Consider the following 25,232-nt stretch of genomic DNA (forward strand, 5'->3'; position numbering starts at 1 on the left):
AAATTTGCTCAAAAGTTTCCTTGTTATTCGTTAGTGGTGAATTGTAGATGGAGGTGCCCGTTTGATTTTCGTGGTGAGAAATAAACATAGAATTCAATTTGTATATGTAACTTACAGGCGTAATTACTTCTCAAAGTTCAAATAAGTAAAATGTGATTAAAAAAACTCAATCGACTTTCAATTCCTGATATTTTTTTACATTTTATCTATCTAATAGGAAAACCCGGTCACTTGAATACTCATTATATTTTATGAAAAATACTGCAGTGAGTCTTTTTGTCATCTGGCAGCTGTTGATTTTTTTTCTTCAAGCAGACAAGAGGGGAAAACATGATCAACCAATTAATGTTGACATACCAATACATTTTATGCTAAGTTACAACGGAATCGTGGTGTTAATGAAAATATGCCTTATCACGAAACAGTGTTCACCAAACGATTTCAATTTGAATCAACAAGTGTAATAGACGGTACTTAAATTCTAGTGCAAATATGCACAATGTAGAACCATGTTTGTTGAAATCGAATAAATTATTCATTTTTCGCATAATGTATTATGATGATATTTTTGTTGAGACACGCAATATGAAGTTTTTATGAGTATCGTCAAATTAGAATTGCGCTCTGAAATGCGTTCACAATTTCTATAAAGTTCATGTTCATGGAATTTTTCATTTCAACTTACTGAACTTACACTTTCAAAATTGTTTGAGCACAAACATTTTTCCAGGAACCATAAATCTTGAGTTATTAACATCGAAATATAAACAAATCGTCAACAATATCTGATGTTTGCCTTTTATAAACAAAATAAACAATAAGAATTGTTGAATGACTGAGAACATTAATTTTTGAAAATCACAAAGTTAGCAACGATGAAAAGATTATTTACTCTGCGAGATCCAGACATAAATACAAAAATTTGCTTCTACATTTTTCATAACGAAATCAATGTTCAAAAATTGAGGTCAATGCCAAGATGGCGTTGTCATTTGTTGAGCAATTGAAATATATTATAAAGTAGAAATAATCATGTCATTTTCATGCTTTTCACCGTTAATGCTTTTGCCGAAAATTAAACATAGTTTAAAATTCTTTTTATTATGGCTAAACTCACCCAATATTCATATTGCTGTTGAAAAGTGAATACAGATAAATACGATAGAATCTTATCTGGACGAAGAAGAAACAGGAAAATTAATTTAAAAAAAAATACTTCATGCGTCAACGATTCCCTTTGAATAGACAAAATTAATATTTATTTTTGAATCTATAAAATGATTTTATCATTTGCAATTTAAATTTATGAACAAAATGTTATTTATGCGCAAAATGAACGCAATATGTTTTAATTTACATTTCAATTTGAAACGTATAAATGGATTTTAATGTTCTTGTTATTTTTTATTTTAATCTTCTTGAATGAGGAAATAAATAACGTGAATTCTATGCAATCCTTTTGATGAAATGTTTTAATTTTCCGTCGGCACAATTGTACTGTATTTCATACTTCGGATCATGTTTGACGTCTTCCTGAAGTTTCTTCAATTCTTCAGTTGTGTATCCGATGAGTTCGGTGTTCGAACCAATATCAAGTTTACCAAATTGTTTCTGTATTTCCGACAGTTCGATGCATTCGGCATTCACTTTTAGCGACGATTGATTTGCCTGTTGCTGGGGCTTCGATTGAAATGCTCGTTGTAGGAAAGTTTTTGTATCGTTCTTGTACTTATCTTGTTCCTTGTGAATGTCAGCCAATGTACGACTGACACGGTCATCTTTTGGATCGAGTGCTTGTGCGATGCGTAGCAATTGAATCGACCAGCGGAAATCATCATCAGTTTTGCTGTGTACAATGACAAAAAAAAACAACAATAAAAGAAGACAAAATTCCATTTGCCCGAAAAGATTTTTGCTGCATACCTGTGTGCGATGGCCGCATTAACCAGAACGCCAACATTTTTCTTAATGTTTGAAATTTGACTTAGCTCATTGACCATTTTAACCGCTTTTTTATAGTCTTCAGTTTTGTTACAACAATCGATGAGTTTTTCGTAAACATCAACCAACAACCGATTGCATTCTTTGGTTTCGTTGTCATTTTTCGTGTTTGAAAATTTCAAACGTTGAATTATTTCCATGTTTACGGGAATGGCACGTGAATAAAAACCTTTTCGACGAAGGTCCTTAACTTTTTTCAACATTTCCATGGCTTTCTCTTTGACCATACAAAATTGACGCAATTCGTCATCAGTTAATGTGTCGCAAGCATTTTCACAGCCAACTTCACGAAAATCGACCAATTTTGCAACAAGCAAAACGTCTGCTTTTGGCTTAACCTTTATTTCACCAATCATGTGACCCAATTCACCGTACATTAAACGATAGTCGATGACAAAGTGTGATTCCTCACCTTTGCGCATTGTTTCAACGGCAAACCATAGACCAGTCAAGAGCTCATCAAACATACACGATTTGACACTGGCTCCAGCAACGAAACTCGAATCATATGAATGCTCTGCCTTTTCAAAAAACACACTGTAGCTCCATTTAATTGAACATTTTCGCTGGCCCATCATTTCGCCGGTTCCTTCGGTAATAGTACGCTTGTAAATTTCGTGCTTGGGAATTTTCTGCATTGTTTGTTTCAGCTCATCGAAACTATAGAGCCATGGTGTTTTTTGCACCACCGGTTCATAATCATCAATATCATCGTTGATCAAATCTTCGTCATTTCTATCAATTGAACTACCTTCTACAGTGAACGTAATCGGCTTTGCCAGTAATTCACTTAAACTTATTGGATCCTTCAATTCCATTTTGCACAACTTTTTTTTGCTGTTTTTCGTTTTAATTCTACGAATTAAAAAAATGTATCGTGCTCCTTTTTGGACTCTTTCGTTGGTTTGTCTGAACTCAACCACAACCACTTGTATACTGAACACTTGCTATGCATACATTCAAAGCAAAATGCACGTTATGCGGTTAGCTTATGTAAAACGACGGCGAATGTGTGACTCACTTTGACAGATCAAATTGCATTGTTGCTCAAATTTGACTGTGCTTGACATTTCATCGCGCGCATATTTTAGAACAAAAAAAAATCAAATTGACTGCTGTCCAATAGCTTCGGTCGTTAAATGTTCGGATTGTTCGTTCATTCTTCGAAGGCATATGCTTTAGTTACTACATGTTATTACAATGTCGGAAAAAATTGATTTCGGATTGTGAAATAAAATAACAAAACTGGCGACACTGCTTGTGCAGTTTCAATTTTATTTGATTTACTCCTATTTTTCTGATAATTAGAGGTTCTTTCATATAAACATTTCTATGAACCAACAACGATATACATATTTTAAAATGATTTTTAATAGATCTAAATGATGTGTGTGTAAAACGGTATTTACTCGTATTTTTCATAAACGCTACATAGTCCCGGGTAATAGTAATTTGTTCCTGTTTTGCAATGCGATGCAGTTGGGCCAACTTCGTATATTGGACTGTTTTTAATATTTGTCATTGAATAGTTGCAAGTAATTAATGACCGGCGACTGCCTCTTTCGCTGAATTTACTTATCGCACAACCGACTTTCACACAATCATCTTTCACAATTTGAGTGAAATGTCCAATCCATTCGCTGTAATTTAATAAAAGCACAAATAACTTTTAACCTCATTAGTTTCTTACATTCTAAAATATTTCAAATACCCGTTTGACAGTTGCGATCTTGTGTGCTCGAAAATGTCACTCATGTCAGCATACATCCATTCCTCAAACCAATAGCCTGGTGCCCATTTAGCAATTTCGGTTGCATTTAGATCAGCATTTTTGGCCAAATTTTGACCGGCATAATAGAAATCGTATGTTCCACGACATTCGTCATGTTTCATTTCGCACTGCAATGTATTATAGTGAGCTGTTGCTGCCAAATCGTTATCCCATGTCTGAAGCATTTCATTACAATATCAAATTTTGCCATTTTCGTCAGAATATTCAGACGAATTAATTTATGTGTTTTAAAATATTTTACCATTGTCGCCATGCGAGTTGCTGGAGAAAAATATGGCGTTAGTCCTAATGCTTGTTGATTTCTCAATTTGTTGTGCTCATGCAAAATTATATTTTGTAATTCGGGTGTTATTTTGATTTCTTCGGGACGTTCGCAAATTGATTCCCATCGCTACAAAATTGAAATGGTTCAAAAAAACAATAAAGATTTTCTGCACTGAGATTTAAGATTCGGAAAACTCAAGGATAACCACCATCAAAGCATCCGATGTGTTTTTTACCAGGTGCACCTTTGATCAAGAATTTTCAAAGAAAATCAATTTAATCAAGAAATGTTTGCTTACGAATGAAATATTCTCACATAGTTTTGGATCACACCATTCATTTTGAGCATACACAACCACGGTAATATAGCACAGAACTGTAATGATTTGAAATGGTTATTTAAAATTTTGCCACAGACAAAATTTTACACGAATTTTTTCTTACTAAGAATTTCTCCCAAAAACAACATGATGTTAGTAAAATTGAGCTATTCAATGTGAAATTCTTTGGTTCTTTTGGTTGCTTAATGATTTTCTTCTGATATTGAAATCTTGATGATTTGGTGATTTTAGCGAATTAAATGTGTATCACGTTGATTAAAATATCTTAATTTTTACAAAATGATTCCAGTTACTTCCGAAAGTACAATATACTACTGACTTATTTCATTGCATGCTATTTTGATGGTGCCAATTTAACGAATCAGCGAAATTGTGTCTTTATGTTATTGTTTAATATAATTGAATTGGGCACTAAAAACAAAAACAATGTCAATGTCAACGCGTGCAATATAAATTTACAGTGTCTGGCATATGTATATTTTTCGAGGAAACTCAAGAAATATTTGGTCTTTTCATGAAATTTGGAAAAATACATATTCCGTAATAAAATTCGATTGGAGCACGTTTATTTTCAATATCGTTCTTTTTTAAGTTTGCGAATGAAGTATATTCATCGAGATTTTGGAGCGCTCAAAGTTTCATTGATACATATGAAATATAATTTATAAAAATTGAAGATTTATTTTGTTGAAACAAAATTAGAAAATGAAACGAAATTACTTTTTAATGGAATTTTAAATTCATACTGGTTGTTCACATTTCAATCAGTCGCTGACAATTTGAAAATATCTGATTAAATGAACTTGATTTGATCAATTTATTTGCTTCGAAATATGTTTAGTGTAGAAATAAAACAACGTAAATTTGTTTGTGTTATTTATTTTGCGAAAAGATTTTTTTTTATTTCAAATGCATATTTGTGAGAAGAATAAAAGCGGAATGGTTCGGTAGAGAGACAGTAATGAAAATATAAACGCAATATCTTTTTTAGGATTTGAAGAATGGTCCAGTATAAACTTCATCAACGGTGCAAAGTGCTGGATACTCAGGATTTGTTCCAGTTTGGCAATCGGATGCTGTTGGTCCATCCTCATAAATTGGCCATGAATCAATATTGGCAACGGCGTAGTTACAGGCAATCAATGCTTTCCGTGCACCATTCTCGTTGGTATATTTGGCAATACTACATCCCACCTTATATGCATTGTCCTTCACAACTTGAGTAAAATGGCCAAGGTCTTTTCTGTAATTCAAAGGAGTTAATTACTTCAATCATTGATACCAATTCACAAAAAAAAAACTTTAATACGTAGTGCAGGAAACTCACCCATTTTCATCTCGTAATCTTCCTTGTGAGCGGATATCATTCATGTTTGCACGTGGATATTCTTCGAACCAAAAACCAGGTGCCCAGTTGGCTAAAAATTCATCATTGGTGTCACCGTGAAGGGCCAAATTTTGGCCAGCATATTGAAAATCTTGTGTACTTCTGCATACATCATGGTCCATTTTACATTGTTTTACATTGTATTTTGCGGTATATGCTAAATCGTCATCCCAAGTCTAGAGAATATTAAATAAAAGTGATTCAGGGCACACACACATTGAACTCTGCAAACAAAAGACTTACCATGGTTGCCATTTTTTTGGCCGGCTCAAAACCCGGTGTTTGTCCCATGGCCTGTTGATTTCGCAATTTATTATGTGCATCGACGAACAGTTTTTGCAATGCGGGAGTGATTTCTATAAATTCGGCATCGTCGGAGCAACGCGAATCAAATTCCTATATTTTATAATTAAACACAATTTATTTTTTATATGAATTCCATTTTTTTTTTCTCAAATAATCACGTATTTAATTTTTGATTTTTTTTCTAATTTTCAATCACTGTTTTTTGAAAGATTTATACATTTTTCGAAACATACAAGTTTGACCCCGCAAGCGACATGTGGTTGTTTACCCATCGGACAGATTGCTGGATCACAGTACGAATCGTCTGCACTAGCAGCGGCCACGACCAAACACAAAACTGTGAACAATAAATAGATATAGACGCATTAATTGACGATTTTATATGCAGAACAAATTACACAATTTTTTCAAAACTTACTGAATATTTCGGTAAAAACGATCATATTGAATATGTGTATTGGCAAAGTTAGCAATTTAAAATTCTCTGAACTTTTTCCAATACAGACGTGATCGGTTGCACAAGTTAATTTCTACTGAATTGCCTGCCGTAAAACATCTACTTATTTATATGAATCGATGATGCGGATGTATCTTTTTCGTTATTGTTTAATACGCGAATAACTTTTATGTGTATTTAACTTAGCCAATATAGCTTACAGTTAATCATCTGATATAATTAGCTCATTATTTATTCACAACTTACAATTTAATTTGAATGGTTGTTATCATGCACTCGTGCACTATCTGATACAATTCAACGAAATTATTTTCAATACAATGCTGTATTTTTTTTTAATAAGGAAATTCTTTTTTTATTTCGTCATCATACAATAATATGAGATGTTTTTACATCTTATTCTATGCAAAATTGTAATGCAAATTGCGATCAAACTCTTTGGTTGAAATTTTAACATTAGTGATATACCGTTGGATGAATTTTCATAAAATGTAAAAAAATTGAATGATTTATTTCATTTTGTAGACGAATCAACCGTTTCGTTTTTTCCTATCTATTCCCAAATTATAAAAAAAATGATTACATGGCTACGTACTCATCATTTTGCTACAATAATTTTTTTCATTTGTGTAGAGAAATTGTAGGTAAGTGTGGATATAATTTTAGTTTATTTGTGATAAAAATTGCTTTTTGCCCAAAAAAACCTTTCATCCTCACTTGAAGAGGAGGATCCTCTTCAGCTATCTCCGTGGAATAATCCGTGCTTTCCACGATGGAGAAATGGATTTTTTTTAAAAGAACTTTACACAAACTATAATTAAACATAGTTAGAGATTTAATTTTAAATAAAAAATACACTGCCAAAGGTTATAAGATTTGAATTCGAGCCATATCGACTTTCGTCAAAAAATTCATGAAAATACACAGAAATTCGGTAGTTTGTTGTACTAGAGCCACTTGTCACAAGGTCGATCGGGTATTCTGGGTATGTTTTTTCGAAAGGGCATCTAAAGAGCTACAAACTTAGCAATTTTAATCAAAATCGTAGAATTTAAACTCGATTTATAATGACTTTTGCTTGAAAATTCATGAAAATACACAGAAATGTGATAGTTCGCTGTACTAGAGCTACTATTCACAAGGTCGATCTAGTATTCTGGCAATATTTTTTCGAAAGGGCATCTAAAGAGCTACAAACTGAGCGATTTTAATCAAAATCGTAGGATTTCAACTCGAGTTACAACGTACAAATTAAGTTGTCTTGAAGTTCCCATACAAATTCTTAGGGAAAACCTCATTTACAAGAAAAATAATTTTCTTGGACGAATTTTTTTTTTCGTGGATTGGGCTCAGGAATCTGAAAAAATATGTTTCAAGTTGATAGCTGATACCTTACTTGAGTTATGCGTGGTACAAACAAACAAACCGAAAACGATTCTAAAGCTTGATTATACATCAAGCAAAATGCTTGGTTAGTGTGATATGAATGTGTCAGAATAAAAACTCAACTTCACATTTCACCTCTAGCTCTCTCCTGAAGGATTTTCCATAAGTGTGAGCAGGAGGTGAGATATGAAGTTGAGTTTTTATTCGGATACATGCATATAATGTGTCTCACGTATTTTCATTTATTTGAACAGTGGGTGGAGTAAAAATTTGTGTAATCTTCAGATGATGTCGACAAATTTTATTCTATTCTCATCGTATCGTTCTATTTTATAGATTTATTTTCCTTTGCCGATTTGTGAATATCAAGTTTAAGAATAAAATTACAAAGAGATTTAATATTTTCGAAATGTGTTTTAACTATAAACGAAATATACTTGATTTTTTAAATTAAAAAAAAGTTTTTGCTTGCTTAAAAAAAAACAAATATTGATATAGAATTTTATGCTTTGTTTTAGTATTGTAAAGTCACTTGTCAAATAGATTCAAATCACAAATGAATTACAACGATTCATTTGAATCATGTCTACCCCCTTGGGTAATACACTTCGCAACGTAAAGTGTCAATTATTGAATTTTCTGAGAAGATCTTTTGTAAGCGTTCAATACCAACTATCACTTCAACAAAAAAAAAACTGAGTTCAAATAAAACAATTAAAAATGTAAACTTTGCTTGTGCGGTATTTATTATATAAGAATTTTTCTAATGCTAATTTTTTTTAGATAAATAACTTGAAAGCATATCAAATGAAAAAACGTTGGCTATTGAACAATGTGTGTATTATTAAAATGGTCCTTGATTCCATAATATTCCTTCGTCGTATTTTTCATCGACAGTACATAGGCCTGGATATTGTGGATTTGTTCCGGTTTTACATTTTGATGCTGTGGCACCAACATCATAAATTGGTAGACCATTAACGTTCGATACAGCATAATTACAGGCAATCAACGACTTCCGGGTGCCTTCTTCATTGAATTTGGTTATGGCACAACCCATTTTGTATGCTTGATCCATAACAATTTGGGTGAAGTGTCCAATTTCCCTATTATTGAAACAAACATAAAAAATTGATTTTTTTATTTTTGGAAATGTCGATTTTAATAATTCGATTACCCTTCTGGTGTCGAGAGTCTGGTGAACTTCTTAATGTCGCTCACTTGAGCAAGACTATTCTCTTTAAACCACATTTGCGTAGATGCTTTTGCAAGCTCTGCTGGATCTTTGTCATAATTTTGAGCCAAATTTTGTCCAGCCAAATAAAATGGTGGTGTATTGTGGCAGCTGTCGTGTTTCATTTCGCACTGGGCACATATTAATTGAAATAATAAAAATCATATGAACATTTTGCATAAAATAAATTAGTTTTTATAATAAATAGTTTTTCATTAGTCGTTTAACTTACCGACAACGTATTATATCCGGCCAAACCAGCTAAAGTGTCGTCCCAAGTCTATAGAATTTAATTAAATAAGAAAAAATTAAAATCGAAATGACTGAGATTTAAAAACAATATTTACCATGGTTGACATGCGCGCGGCGGTTGGGAATCTTGGCGTTTTTCCCATTGCTTGTTGATTTCGTAGTTTGTTGTGCTCATCCAAAAAGACTTGTTTTACTTCGTCCGTTATTTCTATTTGTTCAGGAGCGTCACATTTTTTAGCCCAACTCTAATATATGAAATGAAATAAAAAATAATTAATGTGTACACCCAGTTTTCGATCGTTGTTTTAAACCAATCAAAATAATTCAAAACATACAGGATCACCATCGAAGCAACCAACATGTGGTCGTTGTTGTGGTCGACCTATGAACAGAGATTCTTCTATCAAAAACTGTATGTCAATTTAACAATCGGAAAATTCTTACATAAACTTGGATCACACCATCCATCTTGGGCATTCACGGCGGCTGCAATACAGCACAAAACTGCAACAAATTCATAAAATCAGTTAATACATAATAATAATTCACACAAAATTACAAACGAACAAACAATATTCTTCTTACTCAAAAATCCTTTCAGAAACATAATGATAAAGTTAAATTGGCAATGTTCAGGCTAGCACAATATGAAATTCTCTGAACTTTTTCCAATCACTGATATTCTTCACAGAAACGATAGTTTCATCGAACTAACAACGACTGAACAATCCAGTGAAAAGTGTTCTCTATTTATATGAATCGTTCATTGATGTGGATGATTTGCTTCCTACTATTGATATCTTACTATTTCGTTATCTCTTTGTGGTATTACGAATTAATTAGCTCATTATAGGGTTATTTCGTTGAAACACTGCATCTAATTTGAGTGATCTCAATCACGCACAATCCGATATTCATGGAATAACTAACTGTCATCGTAGATTTTGAATATTTTCTCGGCCGATTTTTCATTTAATTGAAAATGAAATCATCGCCAGGGCATTTTCAATATTATATACATTCATTGAATACTACAAATCGCTATTTTCTTCAAATAAATATTTGTGCACTTTTGAGAGTAACTAATCAGAATTAGTATTATAATGATTGTAGTTTGTACGTCAGTTTATTCAATGTAGTAAGCGGCAGTGCGCTTGAATCAAAGTAATAAGTTATACAAGAATATTTTTGTTTTAATTACATTTCCGCACCTACAAGTAGTTTGATATCAAGAACTGAAGAAAAAATGAAGCAAAAGCTTTTCCATTTCAACGTCGGATTTTTTCGCAACGCATCATGGATTTTTGTAAAATGGAGGTGTATTATGGTGGCAGGAGTCGTGTTTTATTTCGCACTGGGCACATGACAAGTGAATAAAATAATAATTTTGAGTAAGCGAATGCCTTGTATTAGTGTTGACTACAACGCAGGTGAACAAGATGATGCATTTCCTTTAATGGTTAATTTAATTGATGCCATAAACCGTTTACTTCACGAACAACTTCGTCATGAATTCAATTTAAGAGATTTCTTTTTAATGATGACGGCATGGAAAGTGGAAAAATATCTCATGAAATTGGATTTTCCACACACACGATGACCAAATCGAACATCATTTTTTTCGGACATAAAGAAAAATCTGATAAAATACTGCAGGAGAAGAAAATTCAAGGAATTAAAAACTGACATTGTTTATTCTTCTTAATCAAAAATCCTTTCAGAAACATAATAATAGAGTTTAATTGGCAATGTCCAGACTATCCTAATATAAAATTCTCTGAACTTTTTTCAATTCTTTAAACAACAACAATCGAATTAACAACAACTGAACATTCCAGTCAATGGCTTTCACTAATTATGTGAATAGTTCATTTCCTGCTATTGATATCTTAATATTTCTTCATCTTTTTGTAGTTTAGCGAATTAATTAGCTCATTATAGGGTTAATTCGTTTCAACATTGCATCTAATTTGAGTGAACTCAATCATGCAGAATCTGATATTCATAGAATAACTAACTGTCATCGTAGATTTTGAATATTTTCCTGGTCGTAGTTTTTATTTACAAAAAAAGAAGCTATTTTCAATATCGATTGTTCATATTCATTCTCTACTATAAACATAATCAACATGTAATGTAACGCCAATATTTGCACATTTTTTAAAGTAACCATAGCTTCTGACCAGGGGTCCGAGGGGTCTAATTAACCCCCCTGAAAGGAGAAGGGATTTGGATAGAATGGGGAAGCTGAAAATAACCCCTTTACAATTTTGATTTTTTTTTTTTAATTAAACCTCCTGGAACGCGACCGTCAGAAGCTATGAAAGTGACTAATCATCATCATTTTTTCAATTATTATTAGAACTATTGTTTATCATTTTGTACTTCATTGAATGAGGAGCAAAGCGTATTAGCTTTTCAATTAGAGAAATACCCACTTTTTTTCTTTTGATTTGTTTAAAGTTATTTTAATTACATTTTCAGATTTTCTTTGGAAGTTTTCATGAATTAAATGACAGTTTATAGGAAGCTAAAAAGAATATAAAAGTTCTGAACAGGGGTCGAATTACCTCCACATGAAGAAAAAATTTAAAGTTACCACTTTGCAAAACACCACTAAGATAAAAGGCAATGAAACGAGATGGTTATAAACTCAAACTTATCATTTCCTACAGTCTACATTTTCTTATCGATGCGCTTGTGGTTCGCAAAATGATTTCCATAATTTCACCAGTTGAAAATTGGCTTTAAATAGCCATTTGTTCTGCATAATAATATCTTTTTTTGAACAAAATTAACAATACGATGTGCATGCCAGTATATCATTAAAAACGTGCAAAAGTAATGATCAAATGCAGTCTCCTATCAAAGTTGTAATAATAAAATAAATAATCCCTCATATTACATTTCGTTCAATTTGTATCATTTCTTGCTAATGATTTTTCTCTTTGTTTTGCATTTCAAATATTGGACAATTCCTTATTATTATTCAATATCTTTAGTGTTGTTTCTTTTTCCACAATATGCTATATCTACTGCAAGATATCAGTAATTAATCCAACTGCAATTAGCTCATTAATTCAGCTGTAATTTTGAATTTAATTAGAATTTGTTTGCATTCATGCCTTTAATATATTGTGTGCGCTATCTGTATGAGATTGCGTGAATTGAGGTTCATAGTAAAATGTTATTTGCGTCATCAGAGATAATTTGAATATTTATCACTTTTCAGCTCAAAGCTTCACAGCGCTGAGAAAGTGTCTTCTTTTAATCATTTTCTGGATATTCCCTTTCTTTCGCTCGAAATAATCAATTAATTTGAATCCAGCGAATATAATGGTAAGCAAAAAAAAACGAAAATTTTATGAACAATGCAATATTAACACCTCATTGAATTTCCTCATTCTAAGTAAGCATCAATCAACCGTTTGAACAAATATCTAGAAAATGCTGACTTATCTAAAATTATCATTTCATATCAAAAAATGTGTCAGTAATAGATATTGTCATTGTTCAATTGTGTGTTAATTTTTAACATGTTTACATCCTTGTTAGATTTTTTAAGCAATCGTTTTTTTGGCAATCAAAATTCGAATTGCAATCGTTTGTAACAAAAATGCACACAAAAAAAAAACAAAAGTGAATTCGAATGATTAACAGTATTTCTTGTAAAATGATTATTTTATTGGAATGAAATTGCAATTTGTTTTTGCTAATCTTTTCTCAGTTCTAATTACAGACATTTCGTGCATGAACATTAGAGACACGAAATATGCATTATCAGCCATTTAAATTATACTTCCAATTGACGTACGTAACGGCTGGAGTTCTCCGAAAAAAACTCGGATCTTGTTTGAAAAAAAAATAGCACAATAAAGTCAATATATTCTAAGTCAACATATCAGTTAGGTCTTTGTTTTCATTAAGTACGCTAGTGCAATACAAAAAACCTATTATTATATTTTATTAATTTAATCAAAGTTATTTGCGATGTACAGTTCAACATTTGAAATAGAACAAGCGGTATTAGTATGAAAAATTACTGCAAACAAGTGGCAAAATTGCACAAAATTCTTTTTTTATTTTTATAGATAAATTCCAATATTGAATATAATGTCTAATATATTGAAGCTGGACCAAAAAGCGAATATTGTACGTAGGTTGCTCCATAATTTTTTTTAAAATGGTACTTATAGTGTTGCCCGATGTAAACCATTGTCATATTCGTAAAGTTTGATGTTTTGGTATGTATTCGTGCCCTGAACCTTTTGTCGTACGAACGCTATTTGTATTGTTTACAGTGACTGGTAAACTGCGACTCAACAAAAAAATGAATTTTACACGTGAAGATTTTCGTAAAATGATTTACTACGATTTTCGAAGTAAATTATCTCAACAACAGTGTTTCGATCGACTTCATTTGGCCTTTGGCAATGAAGCACCAACCCTTCAGACAATTTATAACTGGTACCGAGAATTCCGTTGCGGTCGTAGTTCGCTCAAAGACGAGTTTCATACAGGTCGTCCAAAATCGGCTGTTGTGCCACAAAACATCGATGCTGTCAGAAAACTGATTATGGAAGATCGTCATGTGACCTACCGTGAGATTGAGGCATCTTTGGGCATTTCATCCCACAGCATACATACAATTTTGCATGAACATTTAGCCGTAAAAAAGATTTGCTCTCGTTGGATCCCACATAAATTGACCGATGAACAAAAAATGGCTCGTGTGAGTTGGTGTAAAGAAATGCTCAAGAAATTCAATCGTGGTGCTTCAAAAGACGTTAATAAAATCGTCACTGGTGACGAATCGTGGATATATGCCTATGAGCCCGAAACGAAACAGCAGTCGACTGTATGGGTCTTCCAAAATGAAGATAACCCAACGAAAGTTGTTCGAGCAAGAAGCACTTCGAAGCGAATGGTCGCCTGTTTTTTCGGGAGAAGTGGTCATGTGGCAACCGTTCCACTAGAGGATCGTAAGACCGTCAATTCTGATTGGTATACCACCATTTGTTTGCCCGAAGTGTTTGGTGAAATAAGAAAAAAGAACCACCGTCGCAAAATAATTCTTCATCACGATAATGCGAGCTCTCACACATCTTTTCAAACTACTCGATTTTTGACCGGTCAAAACATCGAACTGATGGGTCATCCACCGTACAGTCCTGACCTGGCACCCAATGACTTTTTTTTGTTCCCAAGCGTGAAGAAAAAACTACGTAGTCAACGATTTTCGACACCAGAAGAAGCAGTTGAAGCGTTCAAAACACACGTTTTGGAGATATCAGTTTCGGAGTGGCACGAATGCTATGACAAATGGTTTCATCGAATGCAAAAGTGTATCGATCATCTCGGGGAATATTTTGAAAAACAATAAAACCATTTTCGACAAAAAACAACTGTGTTATATATGTTTTTAAAAAAAATTATGGAGCAACCCTCGTATTATTTATTTATTTTTCTGCTGGTGTGGCTTTAATAAAAAAAGTAAAAGTATGCGATATACACAAAATCGTGGCAGCTATGATGGTCAGATTAGTCGTCCTCGTTTTTTATATTGCACAAAGATGAAAAAATTGGATGAAGACCATTCGTGCATTCGGATCCAGGTTTTCCACATTCATAAACTGGTTTCGATTTCATATTCGTCACGTCGTAATTGCAACCGAAATAACTTATGAATGAACCATCTATCTCCCATTGAGACATTGCACAGCCAACGCATGTGCATTGATCACTTATCATTTGAGTAAAATGTCCCCAGCCTCTGTAATTATAGTTTCATTTTGTTCATCCATAGATTTGACCATTTTTCGTTCAATTTTAAGATTTATTTTCAAAAAAATCTTACTGAGTCATTCCTTTCTCAATTTCTTCCATATTGCATTCTTTATTTTCATCATACCAGGCAAATAGTGCTTTCAATATAACCTCCGTCGGATCAATATGACCTTTCGAATGAGATGTAATGTAAATATTTTGGCCGGCACATCTAAATCTGGCTATATATAAATGGAATTTATTACAATTAAAATAGACACTGAAAATGCACGCTAAAGAATTAATTTCACTGGCATTTTGCCTCGTCACCAAAAACTGTAATTATATGCATTTAAAATGATATTGTAGTCACTTACGTGTATTACGGCATTCATCATGACCATATATACCTGTACCTACATTGCAAGTAATAACTACAGCCAATTCTGGATCCCAATACTAAAATAAATTTATAAGTTTATTATTTTCGTCGTGAATACTTGAATAAAAATGAATTACCAATGCATGCATCTTTTTGGCTGGTTCATATCCACATTGGTCTCCAGAAGCAATTTTTTGTCGACATAAATTCATTTCATTCAATGTATATTCTATTAATTCGTCTGTAAAGGGTATGATTCTCGCTCCTTGATAGGATTCGGGGAACTATATGGGATTAAAAATATTTTTTACAAAATTTAAAAGAATTTTTAATTCGAATTTGATACAATTTTTTAAATTATATTTTTCAATTACACTCACACCTTTCGTATTACAACAGACATTTGTACCGGTTGGACATAAATCATTAAATTCACAATAATCGATATTCGCTTTAATCGCAGACACACAAATTATAAACACTGAAATTGCTGAGGAATTTAAATTAAAAAAGGAGGATTTTGCAAATTAATATTACTAAATACCGATAAAATATTGGAGAATCATTGCTTGATGAAAATTAAATGCAATTTTTTTAAAAATGCAAATGGCAAAAAAAATTCCGAATTATATGAATGACTGAAAACAAAAATCTGATCAATCACACTCCAAGGAAAATGTTTATATGTTCCAGATTCGTCAGAAAAGATTTCATTCTCTTTTCTGATGCAACTTTTTGTTTAAAAAAAATTCATGTCTGCATTATTGTCAAGGGTTTCATTATATATTTTATGCATATGTGGATGTAAACATAACGAATTAAAAAAAAATATATTTTTTCTTCAAATATTGCAAAAAATCATATCTGTGCTTGCATAGCAATGAATGATTGAATCAGACTTCAGAAAAAAACGATATCAATGCTGATCTGTTTTCAAAGAAAATTTCGATTGGGAACAAAACAGAGTGTGATAATATTGCTTATCATTTATCTACATAAAGCTCAAAGATGTATAATATAATCTAGAAGTGACACGAGTCTTAGTATTGCACATTTTTCTTAGTTTATTTTTAGTAAATTTCACATGAGAAGTTTTTGTTTTTCTATTTATATGATGAAATATGCGTGTAAAAATATTTATTGAAAATGTTGACAAGAAAAAAAGACGTATAATAAATCATGACAAATAACGTCAATTTCCAAGTAATTCCAAGTTCGTGATTTTCTTAAACAATAGATTATGATTATACAATTATACATTTATTCAATTCTATTCAACACACAAACATTTCTCACAATATTTCAAAATAACATTATATTTTTTTACCAAAAATTGAACAATCGATCTATTATTGTAATTAAAATCATGCAAAAGAAAATGTTCTGATGTTATCAATTTTAAAATTCAACATCAGACTCAGAGTGTAGTGTATATGATTTAAATTTCTTTAAGTTCAACATCATCCGGTTGTGCAACCACTTATCCGACATAAGTGCCGACAAATGCTCCACATGCTGGACAGTAGTGATTTCCATTCTGACACGATTCAATGCAATAAGGTAGAGCAGCACATGGGAACAATCTGGAGGTTTAAAAGAGTTCATTGATTCATTTATAACAAATACAATTTCTCAAAGCAAGGAACTCCTTGCATATGTTTTGCTAAGAATTAGTGCGTGATTCTGATTAAAATTATATTTTTGCAATAACATTAGTTTCTTTTTACCCAAACAAACAACATATGAGCGCCACCAAATGGGTTCGTGTTGACGCTTCGTATTCCATCCGCGTCAATACATTTGTGTGACAATTTGCACACACGACCATCGTCGGCTGAGGACCAACCACTGGTGCAGTTTGATGTACATGAACCACATGAACTTTAAATTAAGAACAAATAAAAAACACGAATAAATCGACCTATGTCCATAAGGATTGATTTTAATTACCTGGTTGTTGTGTTATGACAGCTGGCTGTGCTGGATTCGGAGTATATTGTGGCGGCAAATTCGCTGAATATTGCATATTTGGTGTATATTGTGGCGGTGGCTGTTGAGGATAAGGATGGGGATATGCTCCAGTTTCTGGAACTTTTGTATTATGTTCCATGGCTTCGATTTTAATAATTTTCTTTGTTCGTGCTACGTTCTATTTTCACAAGCTCACTCTAATGACTGTATATAATCAGCGATTGAATCAATGACTAATAGACACACTTATCGCAGAAACAATTCAAATTGATAGCACATTTCGATGTGTATTGTCTATGTGAGAGCAAATGTGAAACAATTATTTTTCAAAACAAATTTTTTATTTCAATTGATTAATTATTTAAAATGAGAGTGTTTTTCTGAAAAATAAAATGAAATAAAATTTAAAAAAATACGACAACTTAATTCTTTTATAAAAAAGAATTGCAAAATTTAATCATATGTTGCTGTATATCTTACATATTAAATATAAATATTGCACATAAAGACTTGTCTCAAGATTGAATGAACCTGATTTTTTTAGTTGAATTTATTTTATCGCTTTATTTGACGCAGAGCTTCACATTTCATTTTTAGATTGTAAATTTTTCCATACATTTGTAATAAATGATTTTGCTTTGAGCGTGTCTGGTTGCGTATTGTTTGCGCAAACATTGTGAAATAGACTTGTTTATCTCATATGATATCGGTTGGAAATACATTTGTATAGAATTTCGCTATATGTATACGCAGCTGAGCGATAAGCAGAAGAGAACACCAACACGAATTTGGTTCATATGATAAGTCGAATGCTTGCTAAAGATGTAACAGATTGAATTATGAAAATTAAGTCTGTCTAATTACACCTGTACAAAACACTTGGAATATTTGAATATTTTTGATACGATCCAACACAGAATGTCACTGTCAAAAAGAAAAGAAAATACACTGTCAAAAGAAAAGAAATAAACTTTCAAGTATTGTTCATATAAGTATTATGGAGAGACTGTATGTGCAATTGTGCATGAAAGTATTCATGAAAATGTCTTAAATATATCAACAATAGAGCAAGAAAATTATGCACTTGAAATATAACGTGTCAAATAGTATTTTTCGTATTCATATTTATTACGGTTTTCATGAGTAGAATTTGAACGTTTACACATTTCTTATATTTTCGCATTTTATTTTGATTTTTTATATTGCCAATAAAGTAAACTACAATAGAAAATACTGAAATTCTCTTATAGTTAGAGTATACTGATTACGATTTTAATCAGTTTATTCGGAAAATATTTATGATTTCTTGTCATATTAATGGACTTTTATACTATAAATTTTACATTAAATGTATTTTTAAGACTAATTTGAAACGAATTTCCACAAAAAACGAACGGAAATTAATTAAATATTTCGAAAAAAAAAAAAATAAAGAGTTTTAACTTCAATAATCGAATACAAAGTTTAAGACTTAAGACAATACGTAATTGTTTTCAAGAAGTCTGACTTGAATTATGGTTTCTATGGAAAAAAGGCGTGGGTTCGAATTTGTGTGCTTTAAATATTGTTGATTTGATTCCCAATCAAACTCGTTTGCCACAGTTCACACATTTGAGTCCTGGTTCACGGCAAGAGTCCATACAGTAGACGCATGGCGCACAAGGAATGCATCTATCAAAATATAATAGTAATCAAATTACTTTTAATATCATTTTGACCAAAAAATAAACTTACCCAATTATGCAACAAAGCAAAAAACCCAAGTGAGTACAACATGTTGACCTGAAGGCAACGCGAGTGTGCAACGGCTTTTGGCATGAATTACATGTCACACCACCACCACCGCCAATATTAATCGCTGAAAAAATTCAATGATGATCACATGTTCTTGAAAGAAATCGGTTCCATTTTGAAAACTTACTCTGCTGAAGCATAGGAGACGGTTGAGGCATCGTGGGTTGCGTCACAGGCATGGGTGACTGGGCATGCGGTTGCACCAATGGAACCATCGGTGTTGTGGCACATTTCGTTGCTTCTTCATATGATGGCACAGTTGGAGGATATAATGGTGCCGATGGTGGCACAAATCCGATTTGTTTCGATTCCATTTTGACAAATTTCTAACGAATAACGTAAAAAACTATCCTCATTATCGTCCAATTAAATTTACCTTCAAACCTATTGTAAGGTTATGTTATAATCATTTTGGTGCACACGTGCATCAAAAAGTATTTATGTGCATCAAAAAGTTAAACACCTTAATTTACTTACCAATTGCAAATGAACGAGATAAAATTAGAATCCGATGAAAAGAGACGAAGAATTGATGTGAATTTAATACGTTTAAATAAAACAAATGGAGCACAATAAGTTTGTTGATTCGTTATGATTTTTCCCTTTTGATGGTCGACGCCTAAAAATGTTGAACAGTTATTGAACGATACTCACAGATTTATTTTATTTTCTGTATACTTTGTACACAATGTATTAATATTCGATTTGAATTTTCATTTTCTAATTCGCATAAAAATATTACCTACAGTGATAAGAAATGCGGTGCAACTTTGAGGTTGTTTTCTTCTTCGGTAACTTAACTGAACTAAATAATTCACCGGTTCTATTAACGCTCTCAATAAACTGAACGCAAAGAATAAAACTAACTTGTGCTTTGATTGTGTGATGGCAGCAACGATTCTCTCTGAGTTTTTCTCCAACGTGTCTGTTCTGCGTGTCACCAAAAATATTAAAATAGAGTCTCCATTCAGAGATCACAAAATCGAAATGTCCCAATTATTATTTATACCGAACTATCAATAGTATCCACTGTTATAATATATTGATTTTTGATTATTTTATGCTAAACTAAAATTTCTTTTAAATTCCACAAATTTTCATAATCTACTTTCAATTCTTCTTAATCACACTCTCTTGAAAAATGAATATGCTTATTGACGAACACAATTCGATTTCTGTCCATTCGACACAGTATATGACTGGGAATGGCGTTCGCAAAAATTGTTTGTGTGTGTGTTGAACAATTTAATCTTTGCAGTTTGCACGATTCAGTTTCAACAGATTGCTGACGTTTGTTATATTCTGCCCAATAGCACCTAATCGTATCGCTTTGTTGATTCTTTTTAAAGGAAAAATGTTTACTTATTTTTGATCACAATATTATATCAGTAACATATACTCAAGATAGAGTGAGTGAGTGAGTGAGTGAGGAGTTGTTTTTTCTTCCAACATTGTCGTTGATAGTCACAACACAAACTTATTTATTCAAACATGACACTCTTGCATATTGAGTCATATAGCATTAAATACACAATATCGCAAATATTATCGGTGATCGAATTCAAAAAAAAAATTGTAAACGACAATATATTTGTTTGTATTTTTTCGAAAACGAAGCAATAAACGAAGAAATATTGAAATGCAAATAAATGTATTTGTTATTGCTAAGGGTGTCAGATTGCATTGAGTGTTTATGATTTTCTGCTTTTAATCTACTCATACTCATTATCCACTTTTGTTGAATTGTCGACACATATTTGAAAACAGAATTGTTATCAACACAATTGTTTCCACTTTTGCAATCGTTAAATGATTGCAAATGATGTAGAAATTGAGAAAAATCCATAAAAGTTATCGAAATAACACAAGTAAATATTATTAATCTTGAACTCTTAAACATCTTAACATTTCAATCAAACGCAAGACAACAAGTCAAATTCATGAACTATTTTACCAAGTTTTGTTTGTTTCTTTGCTTGGAACATGTTTTGTAGATATGTATGGATTTATGGCTGGTCTTTAGCCAGAGATCGCTGCTGGAACATGTATGAAACCAATTGGAGGCGGCGCTATTGCCGGAGGTGCTGATCATGCATCTTTTGGAGCACAATTAGGAAACCCATTTCTGGGGAAACCATTCTTTTCATCCTAGTATTAGTTTGCTGACTATTAATCCTATAAGAGTTTTACAAGTTCGCCTACATTGCTTCGCCTTTATTTTTCGCCAGAATTTCAATAAAATACATTTTGCACGCATTTATAACGGAAAAGTTTTGTCTTACCCGATAAGTACGTTCTTAATCACTGGAATTAAACTCAGCATTTTCAAGTGATGATTTCAACATCTTATTCGAATCTAATTGTTTTTCTTCAATAAACCTTCTGATTGTATCAAGTTGTTCATTGGTCGTCAAACGATCCAATATCCCTGATAATAGTTTTGAAATTTCAGCTTCTGTTTTCAAACTTTGAAAATATAATTCGATTAATTTGTGTAGAACAAAATTCTCAGGCGTAACAATATAATTACGCTGCCGTAATATTTGTGTGATTTCTGACGATGTGTTAAAGTTGATGATCTGTTGTGTTAAAGTTGAAACAAAAGCCGTATGTTTGTCTTGCAATCGAATGTTGTCGGACAATATGAGTTCATAGAATTTCTGTAAATAAAAAAGATAATATTACGACAACGCCTTTAGTTTTTTTTATTGATTGTTAATGTTCATTTACTACTATCAAATTTTTATTTTTCGAGCATCCCAAGGCATTTCGAATGACTAATTTTTCAAATGCAACATTTTCGGTTTTAAGCTTGTTCCACAAAATTTCCCATTCATGATCTGATCCGTTGGCGATGAAAGTGCAATAGACGACCGACGCCAAATCACTTCCTATCGACAGATTTTTTTGCAAAACATTGTTAAACTCATCACGAGCAGCAAAAGTACAATTGCTGTGATTGCCACTAAATAACTCGAAATTTTTGGAGTTGTTTCAAAGCTTTCATGAATACAACCTGAACTGTAAAACCGGGGTTTAAAAAGTCAAAAGCATACGTTTGAACTACGAATACACCTTATTCAACTACGTTGTTGAACGGACTTATACTGTACGTTGCCTTGAATTGAGGCTCATCGAAGCATGGAAATACCATTCCTGCATAAACCGGTTGTATTTGTGTTGCAGCCAACCATCTTAGACTTAAAATTAAAAGAAATTTTTGAATTACAATTGATGACTAACCGTATTTATTTTGAAATAAAGCTAGTTTACTTTGTAACATTGCCATCTTGGTATGAGCTACGATAGAAGCCGTGCATATCAGTTCTCAATTTACCCGTATAATTGAAACTCAACACATACCATTCATTTTCAATGAGCGATTGTGCCAGTTTTATGGTATATTTGGATGTTTGTTTATCGTATTTATTCTCCAGGATATTCAAATGGAAATCATTTGATTTAGAAATGATAGATTGATCAATAATATTTAGCTGTTCTTTGTGAAGTTCGATCGTATCAACACTTTTTTTCCTTGATTTCAATGTAATTTGAACAAATCCATCAAATGTGAACGCCTCATTGCCACTATCATTACTGAAATAAGACGTCAATTCAATCAGATATCGAATCGGTTCAACGTCTGTGCTCAAACGATAATTCAATTTGTCACTTTCTTTATTTAATGCACTCATTTCGGTTTTGATCATTATAAAGATCAACAAAGACTTCATATTGCACAATATTCTATAATGGAATTAATTTGATACTGAAATTATTTGTTAAAGCAGGATGAAACGTTTCTTAAAATTATTATCGAGATTTGTGTTGCCTCGACTTTGACCTCTTAAAAGAGATATCTGCAATAATTATTTGCGACAATAGCACGTTTGCTCGGTCGTCATCGATCGGCTTCACTGAGAGAACGGTCGGTGCAATTGTCACTCATTCTATGTTTTCTTATCACTGTTAAGACTGACATAAATTTTACGATAAAATAATAAATGTTTATAACTCAAACCGCAATGTAATTTATAAACTACTAAAACTTATCTAATCGCCAATTTCTGAAATGATTTACCTATAAAAAACATACAACATATGTTAAAGAAACGATGAAAACAAGAAAGTAGCCAAATGAAAATTACAACCACAAAAAGTTCGGTTGTCCACACTTACATTGCACACTTTACTGGCTTGAAAATATTATGTCGATATCTAGATTTTTCGAACTTGATTATTGTATTTGCTTGGAAAATTCCGAAAATTGATGCAATCTTTTTCTTCGATTGCATTCATTTTCATTTTAACATATCATGTAAAAAAACATTCGCTATGTGTAAATTTACCATTTTGACAACATAACAATTATGTCTATTTATAAATTGATATTTAGGCGTTAAGTTTCTATGCATTTTTCCTCATAATAAATTTGATAATATACTTGCCGGAGTTTTTTGACCTGCAAATATCTACTAGATTCTCTTTTTTCCATATTAACTTTCATTTAGTTTAAAAATTCACAAACATTTTCACGAAATGAAAATAAACATACGATTCCAAATATTGCTTTTAAGATTTTATTTTATTGTTATATGTGCTGTGCATTATGTTTCTCATTTCCATTAAAGTCGGGCTCTTCGAAGCTCTTATGTCACAAATAAATTAAGAAATTGAAGATTTTTAGTACTGAAAATATTCCTTGGAAATACGTTTTCTAGCACAGGAAATTGATTTCTTTCTTGTTATGGTTTCTATTACCGAACATTGTTTGCAGCATAAACACGTTTCACAACATGTGTCGCAGATTCCGCCATTTAATTCACAGCAATTACCTATCCAAAAATATATTGTTTAAATTGTTGGGTAGATGAGAATGAATTTTGCATATGTACGGCTGGTAATAAAAGAGACTTTAAGCAGAAAAAATCTTAAAAGTGTCTCATAATTTGTATAGGATTTACATAAGATGGAGACGGTTTAAAAAAACTTAAAGTCACTTTTATTCTCAGCCGATCATATGAACCATTTTTTAAAATTATTTCTTTTATATTGTTCAAACGACAAAGCCCAAAAACGGGCGAGAGATTGTCATAAAAACGTATGTCAAATTACTTTCTATTACAAAAAATATTTACCCAATTCTAAGCAACAGGAACTGAAACGAGAATTATACCAAGAATTACAGCCAGAATTACAGCAACAAGAACTGCAACAATCTGTAGAAAGCGTAGGCTGAATCGCACACAAGTTAGAGTGAGAACATTTGGTAGGCGTACAACACTTCTGCAGAAATGAAACATTTAAATTAATTGCTTGTTACAGAATTATAGCTATAAGCTTCTAAAAATAATTGAATCGATCTCAATTGTTTCAAAGTTTCTAATTTTGTGATTTATGTGAATTTAATAAGATTTGAAAGATTTAATGCTATACGCAGTGTTCGATTCTGTTAAATCCTTCTTTGAATTATTGAATTCACATTTTTGTATTTTCGAATTTACTTACGGTTGTTGGGCAGTTGCAGTGACCTCTCAACTCATCTGCATTTTTGAAAGGAAATATTTTTTTTTTATTTAAGTATAAAAAAATTGATTGAACATGGGAGGAAATTTTCTAATCAATACCTTCTTCGCAAGGTGGCTGATGTAGTAATTTCGACTGCACCACACACAACAGACAGAACAGCAAGAAAAATAAACGTAACATGTTTTCAAATAGGTTTTATTCAAAATTCACCGTATGAATCTGCAGTGTGGCGAATAAATGACTTCTAGTCACAGGTAACACGTTTATTTTATTTATACCTTAGTTAAGTTGAATTTGCTTATCGTTAATCGCAAAATCAATAGAAGTCATTTCAAGGCATTAATCATAAAAAAAATTCAGCACACTGAAA

General features: G+C 32.0%; 7 protein-coding genes and 1 long non-coding RNA gene across 13 annotated transcripts; all 8 read right to left on the reverse strand.

The window, feature by feature from the left end:
* Positions 1–1,231: 1,231 nt before the first annotated feature.
* Positions 1,232–2,976, reverse strand: LOC116340181 (inactive peptidyl-prolyl cis-trans isomerase shutdown-like). The gene is made up of 2 exons (XM_031766489.1): positions 1,924–2,976; positions 1,232–1,846 (listed from the first exon to the last, which is right to left on the reverse strand). Exons 1-2 carry the CDS (start codon positions 2,817–2,819, stop codon positions 1,447–1,449), a joined length of 1,296 nt encoding a protein of 431 aa, XP_031622349.1. The 5' UTR covers positions 2,820–2,976; the 3' UTR covers positions 1,232–1,446.
* Positions 2,977–3,293: 317 nt separating this feature from the next.
* On the reverse strand, positions 3,294–4,675 carry LOC116340197 (antigen 5 like allergen Cul n 1-like). The gene is made up of 6 exons (XM_031766520.1): positions 4,502–4,675; positions 4,374–4,433; positions 4,256–4,302; positions 4,035–4,184; positions 3,713–3,948; positions 3,294–3,641 (listed from the first exon to the last, which is right to left on the reverse strand). Exons 1-6 carry the CDS (start codon positions 4,524–4,526, stop codon positions 3,407–3,409), a joined length of 753 nt encoding a protein of 250 aa, XP_031622380.1. The 5' UTR covers positions 4,527–4,675; the 3' UTR covers positions 3,294–3,406.
* A 586-nt stretch (positions 4,676–5,261) lies between these two features.
* On the reverse strand, positions 5,262–10,153 carry LOC116340305. Its single transcript, XM_031766739.1, has 12 exons — positions 10,006–10,153; positions 9,865–9,924; positions 9,756–9,802; positions 9,516–9,665; positions 9,401–9,448; positions 9,112–9,299; positions 8,782–9,040; positions 6,510–6,621; positions 6,325–6,428; positions 6,029–6,181; positions 5,726–5,961; positions 5,262–5,641 (listed from the first exon to the last, which is right to left on the reverse strand). The coding sequence occupies exons 1-12, from the start codon at positions 10,025–10,027 to the stop codon at positions 5,386–5,388; spliced, it is 1,635 nt and encodes a 544-aa protein (XP_031622599.1). The 5' UTR covers positions 10,028–10,153; the 3' UTR covers positions 5,262–5,385.
* Positions 10,154–14,835: 4,682 nt separating this feature from the next.
* On the reverse strand, positions 14,836–16,889 carry LOC116340163 (scoloptoxin SSD976-like). Of its 3 annotated transcripts, none has more exons than XM_031766460.1 (6): positions 16,113–16,889; positions 15,949–16,049; positions 15,706–15,852; positions 15,564–15,645; positions 15,278–15,428; positions 14,836–15,193 (listed from the first exon to the last, which is right to left on the reverse strand). In XM_031766460.1, exons 1-6 carry the CDS (start codon positions 16,132–16,134, stop codon positions 14,962–14,964), a joined length of 735 nt encoding a protein of 244 aa, XP_031622320.1. In that variant the 5' UTR covers positions 16,135–16,889; the 3' UTR covers positions 14,836–14,961. The 3 variants fall into 3 exon arrangements, with proteins under 3 accessions (XP_031622320.1, XP_031622319.1, XP_031622321.1); XM_031766459.1 differs by having other exon boundaries at positions 15,949–16,058; XM_031766461.1 differs by having other exon boundaries at positions 15,951–16,889.
* A 16-nt stretch (positions 16,890–16,905) lies between these two features.
* Positions 16,906–17,803, reverse strand: LOC116340164 (lipopolysaccharide-induced tumor necrosis factor-alpha factor homolog). The gene is made up of 3 exons (XM_031766463.1): positions 17,519–17,803; positions 17,296–17,449; positions 16,906–17,151 (listed from the first exon to the last, which is right to left on the reverse strand). Exons 1-3 carry the CDS (start codon positions 17,676–17,678, stop codon positions 17,049–17,051), a joined length of 417 nt encoding a protein of 138 aa, XP_031622323.1. The 5' UTR covers positions 17,679–17,803; the 3' UTR covers positions 16,906–17,048.
* A 901-nt stretch (positions 17,804–18,704) lies between these two features.
* Positions 18,705–20,749, reverse strand: LOC116340165 (lipopolysaccharide-induced tumor necrosis factor-alpha factor homolog). Of its 4 annotated transcripts, none has more exons than XR_004201060.1 (6): positions 20,201–20,749; positions 20,076–20,138; positions 19,811–19,952; positions 19,461–19,659; positions 19,274–19,397; positions 18,705–19,210 (listed from the first exon to the last, which is right to left on the reverse strand). XR_004201060.1 is itself a non-coding variant. In XM_031766464.1 (5 exons), exons 3-5 carry the CDS (start codon positions 19,645–19,647, stop codon positions 19,123–19,125), a joined length of 399 nt encoding a protein of 132 aa, XP_031622324.1. In that variant the 5' UTR covers positions 19,648–19,659; positions 19,811–19,952; positions 20,080–20,715; the 3' UTR covers positions 18,705–19,122. The 4 variants fall into 4 exon arrangements, 2 of the variants coding, with proteins under 2 accessions (XP_031622324.1, XP_031622325.1); XR_004201061.1 differs by having other exon boundaries at positions 20,080–20,138; positions 20,201–20,748; XM_031766464.1 differs by having other exon boundaries at positions 20,080–20,715.
* An 807-nt stretch (positions 20,750–21,556) lies between these two features.
* LOC116340228 lies at positions 21,557–23,236 on the reverse strand. Its single transcript, XR_004201064.1, has 4 exons — positions 22,607–23,236; positions 22,064–22,533; positions 21,864–21,993; positions 21,557–21,799 (listed from the first exon to the last, which is right to left on the reverse strand). It is a non-coding gene; the product is annotated as an uncharacterized LOC116340228 (long non-coding RNA).
* Positions 23,237–23,897: 661 nt separating this feature from the next.
* Positions 23,898–25,102, reverse strand: LOC116340284 (keratin-associated protein 4-9-like). Its single transcript, XM_031766706.1, has 4 exons — positions 24,961–25,102; positions 24,842–24,876; positions 24,472–24,619; positions 23,898–24,168 (listed from the first exon to the last, which is right to left on the reverse strand). The coding sequence occupies exons 1-4, from the start codon at positions 25,040–25,042 to the stop codon at positions 24,017–24,019; spliced, it is 417 nt and encodes a 138-aa protein (XP_031622566.1). The 5' UTR covers positions 25,043–25,102; the 3' UTR covers positions 23,898–24,016.
* Between the last annotated feature and the right edge of the window lie 130 nt (positions 25,103–25,232).

The sequence above is a fragment of the Contarinia nasturtii genome, unplaced genomic scaffold, assembly GCF_009176525.2.
Source record: "Contarinia nasturtii isolate CC-2019 unplaced genomic scaffold, AAFC_CNas_1.1 Cnas_scaffold_630, whole genome shotgun sequence".
NCBI classification, from domain to species: domain Eukaryota; kingdom Metazoa; phylum Arthropoda; class Insecta; order Diptera; family Cecidomyiidae; genus Contarinia; species Contarinia nasturtii.

Coding starts and splice junctions, on each gene's coding strand:
- LOC116340181 (XM_031766489.1), bottom strand. CDS start 2,819: ATGGAATTGAAGGATCCAATAAGTTTAAGTGAATTACTGGCAAAGCCG. Junction 1,847..1,923: donor AATGCGGCCATCGCACACAG/GTATGCAGCAAA, acceptor CATTGTACACAG/CAAAACTGATGATGATTTCC.
- LOC116340197 (XM_031766520.1), bottom strand. CDS start 4,526: ATGTTGTTTTTGGGAGAAATTCTTA. Junction 4,303..4,373: donor ATGGTGTGATCCAAAACTAT/GTGAGAATATTT, acceptor TCTTGATCAAAG/GTGCACCTGGTAAAAAACAC. Junction 4,185..4,255: donor GCTTTGATGGTGGTTATCCT/TGAGTTTTCCGA, acceptor TCAATTTTGTAG/CGATGGGAATCAATTTGCGA.
- LOC116340305 (XM_031766739.1), bottom strand. CDS start 10,027: ATGTTTCTGAAAGGATTTTTGA. Junction 6,622..8,781: donor TATGGAATCAAGGACCATTT/TAATAATACACA, acceptor GCAATTCAGTAG/AAATTAACTTGTGCAACCGA. Junction 5,642..5,725: donor AGATTACGAGATGAAAATGG/GTGAGTTTCCTG, acceptor TTTGAATTACAG/AAAAGACCTTGGCCATTTTA.
- LOC116340163 (XM_031766459.1), bottom strand. CDS start 16,134: ATGATTCTCCAATATTTTATCG. Junction 15,646..15,705: donor CCAAAAAGATGCATGCATTG/GTAATTCATTTT, acceptor AATTTATTTTAG/TATTGGGATCCAGAATTGGC. Junction 15,429..15,563: donor TGATGAATGCCGTAATACAC/GTAAGTGACTAC, acceptor ATTTATATATAG/CCAGATTTAGATGTGCCGGC.
- LOC116340164 (XM_031766463.1), bottom strand. CDS start 17,678: ATGGAACATAATACAAAAGTTCCAGAAACTGGAGCATATCCCCATCCT. Junction 17,450..17,518: donor TGTCATAACACAACAACCAG/GTAATTAAAATC, acceptor CTTAATTTAAAG/TTCATGTGGTTCATGTACAT. Junction 17,152..17,295: donor CTCATATGTTGTTTGTTTGG/GTAAAAAGAAAC, acceptor TTAAACCTCCAG/ATTGTTCCCATGTGCTGCTC.
- LOC116340165 (XM_031766464.1), bottom strand. CDS start 19,647: ATGGAATCGAAACAAATCGGATTTGTGCCACCATCGGCACCATTATAT. Junction 19,398..19,460: donor GTCTCCTATGCTTCAGCAGA/GTAAGTTTTCAA, acceptor GAATTTTTTCAG/CGATTAATATTGGCGGTGGT. Junction 19,211..19,273: donor TTGCTTTGTTGCATAATTGG/GTAAGTTTATTT, acceptor ATATTTTGATAG/ATGCATTCCTTGTGCGCCAT.
- LOC116340284 (XM_031766706.1), bottom strand. CDS start 25,042: ATGTTACGTTTATTTTTCTTGCTGTTCTGTCTGTTGTGTGTGGTGCAG. Junction 24,620..24,841: donor ACTGCAACTGCCCAACAACC/GTAAGTAAATTC, acceptor TCATTTCTGCAG/AAGTGTTGTACGCCTACCAA. Junction 24,169..24,471: donor TTCCTGTTGCTTAGAATTGG/GTAAATATTTTT, acceptor ATTTTTGGATAG/GTAATTGCTGTGAATTAAAT.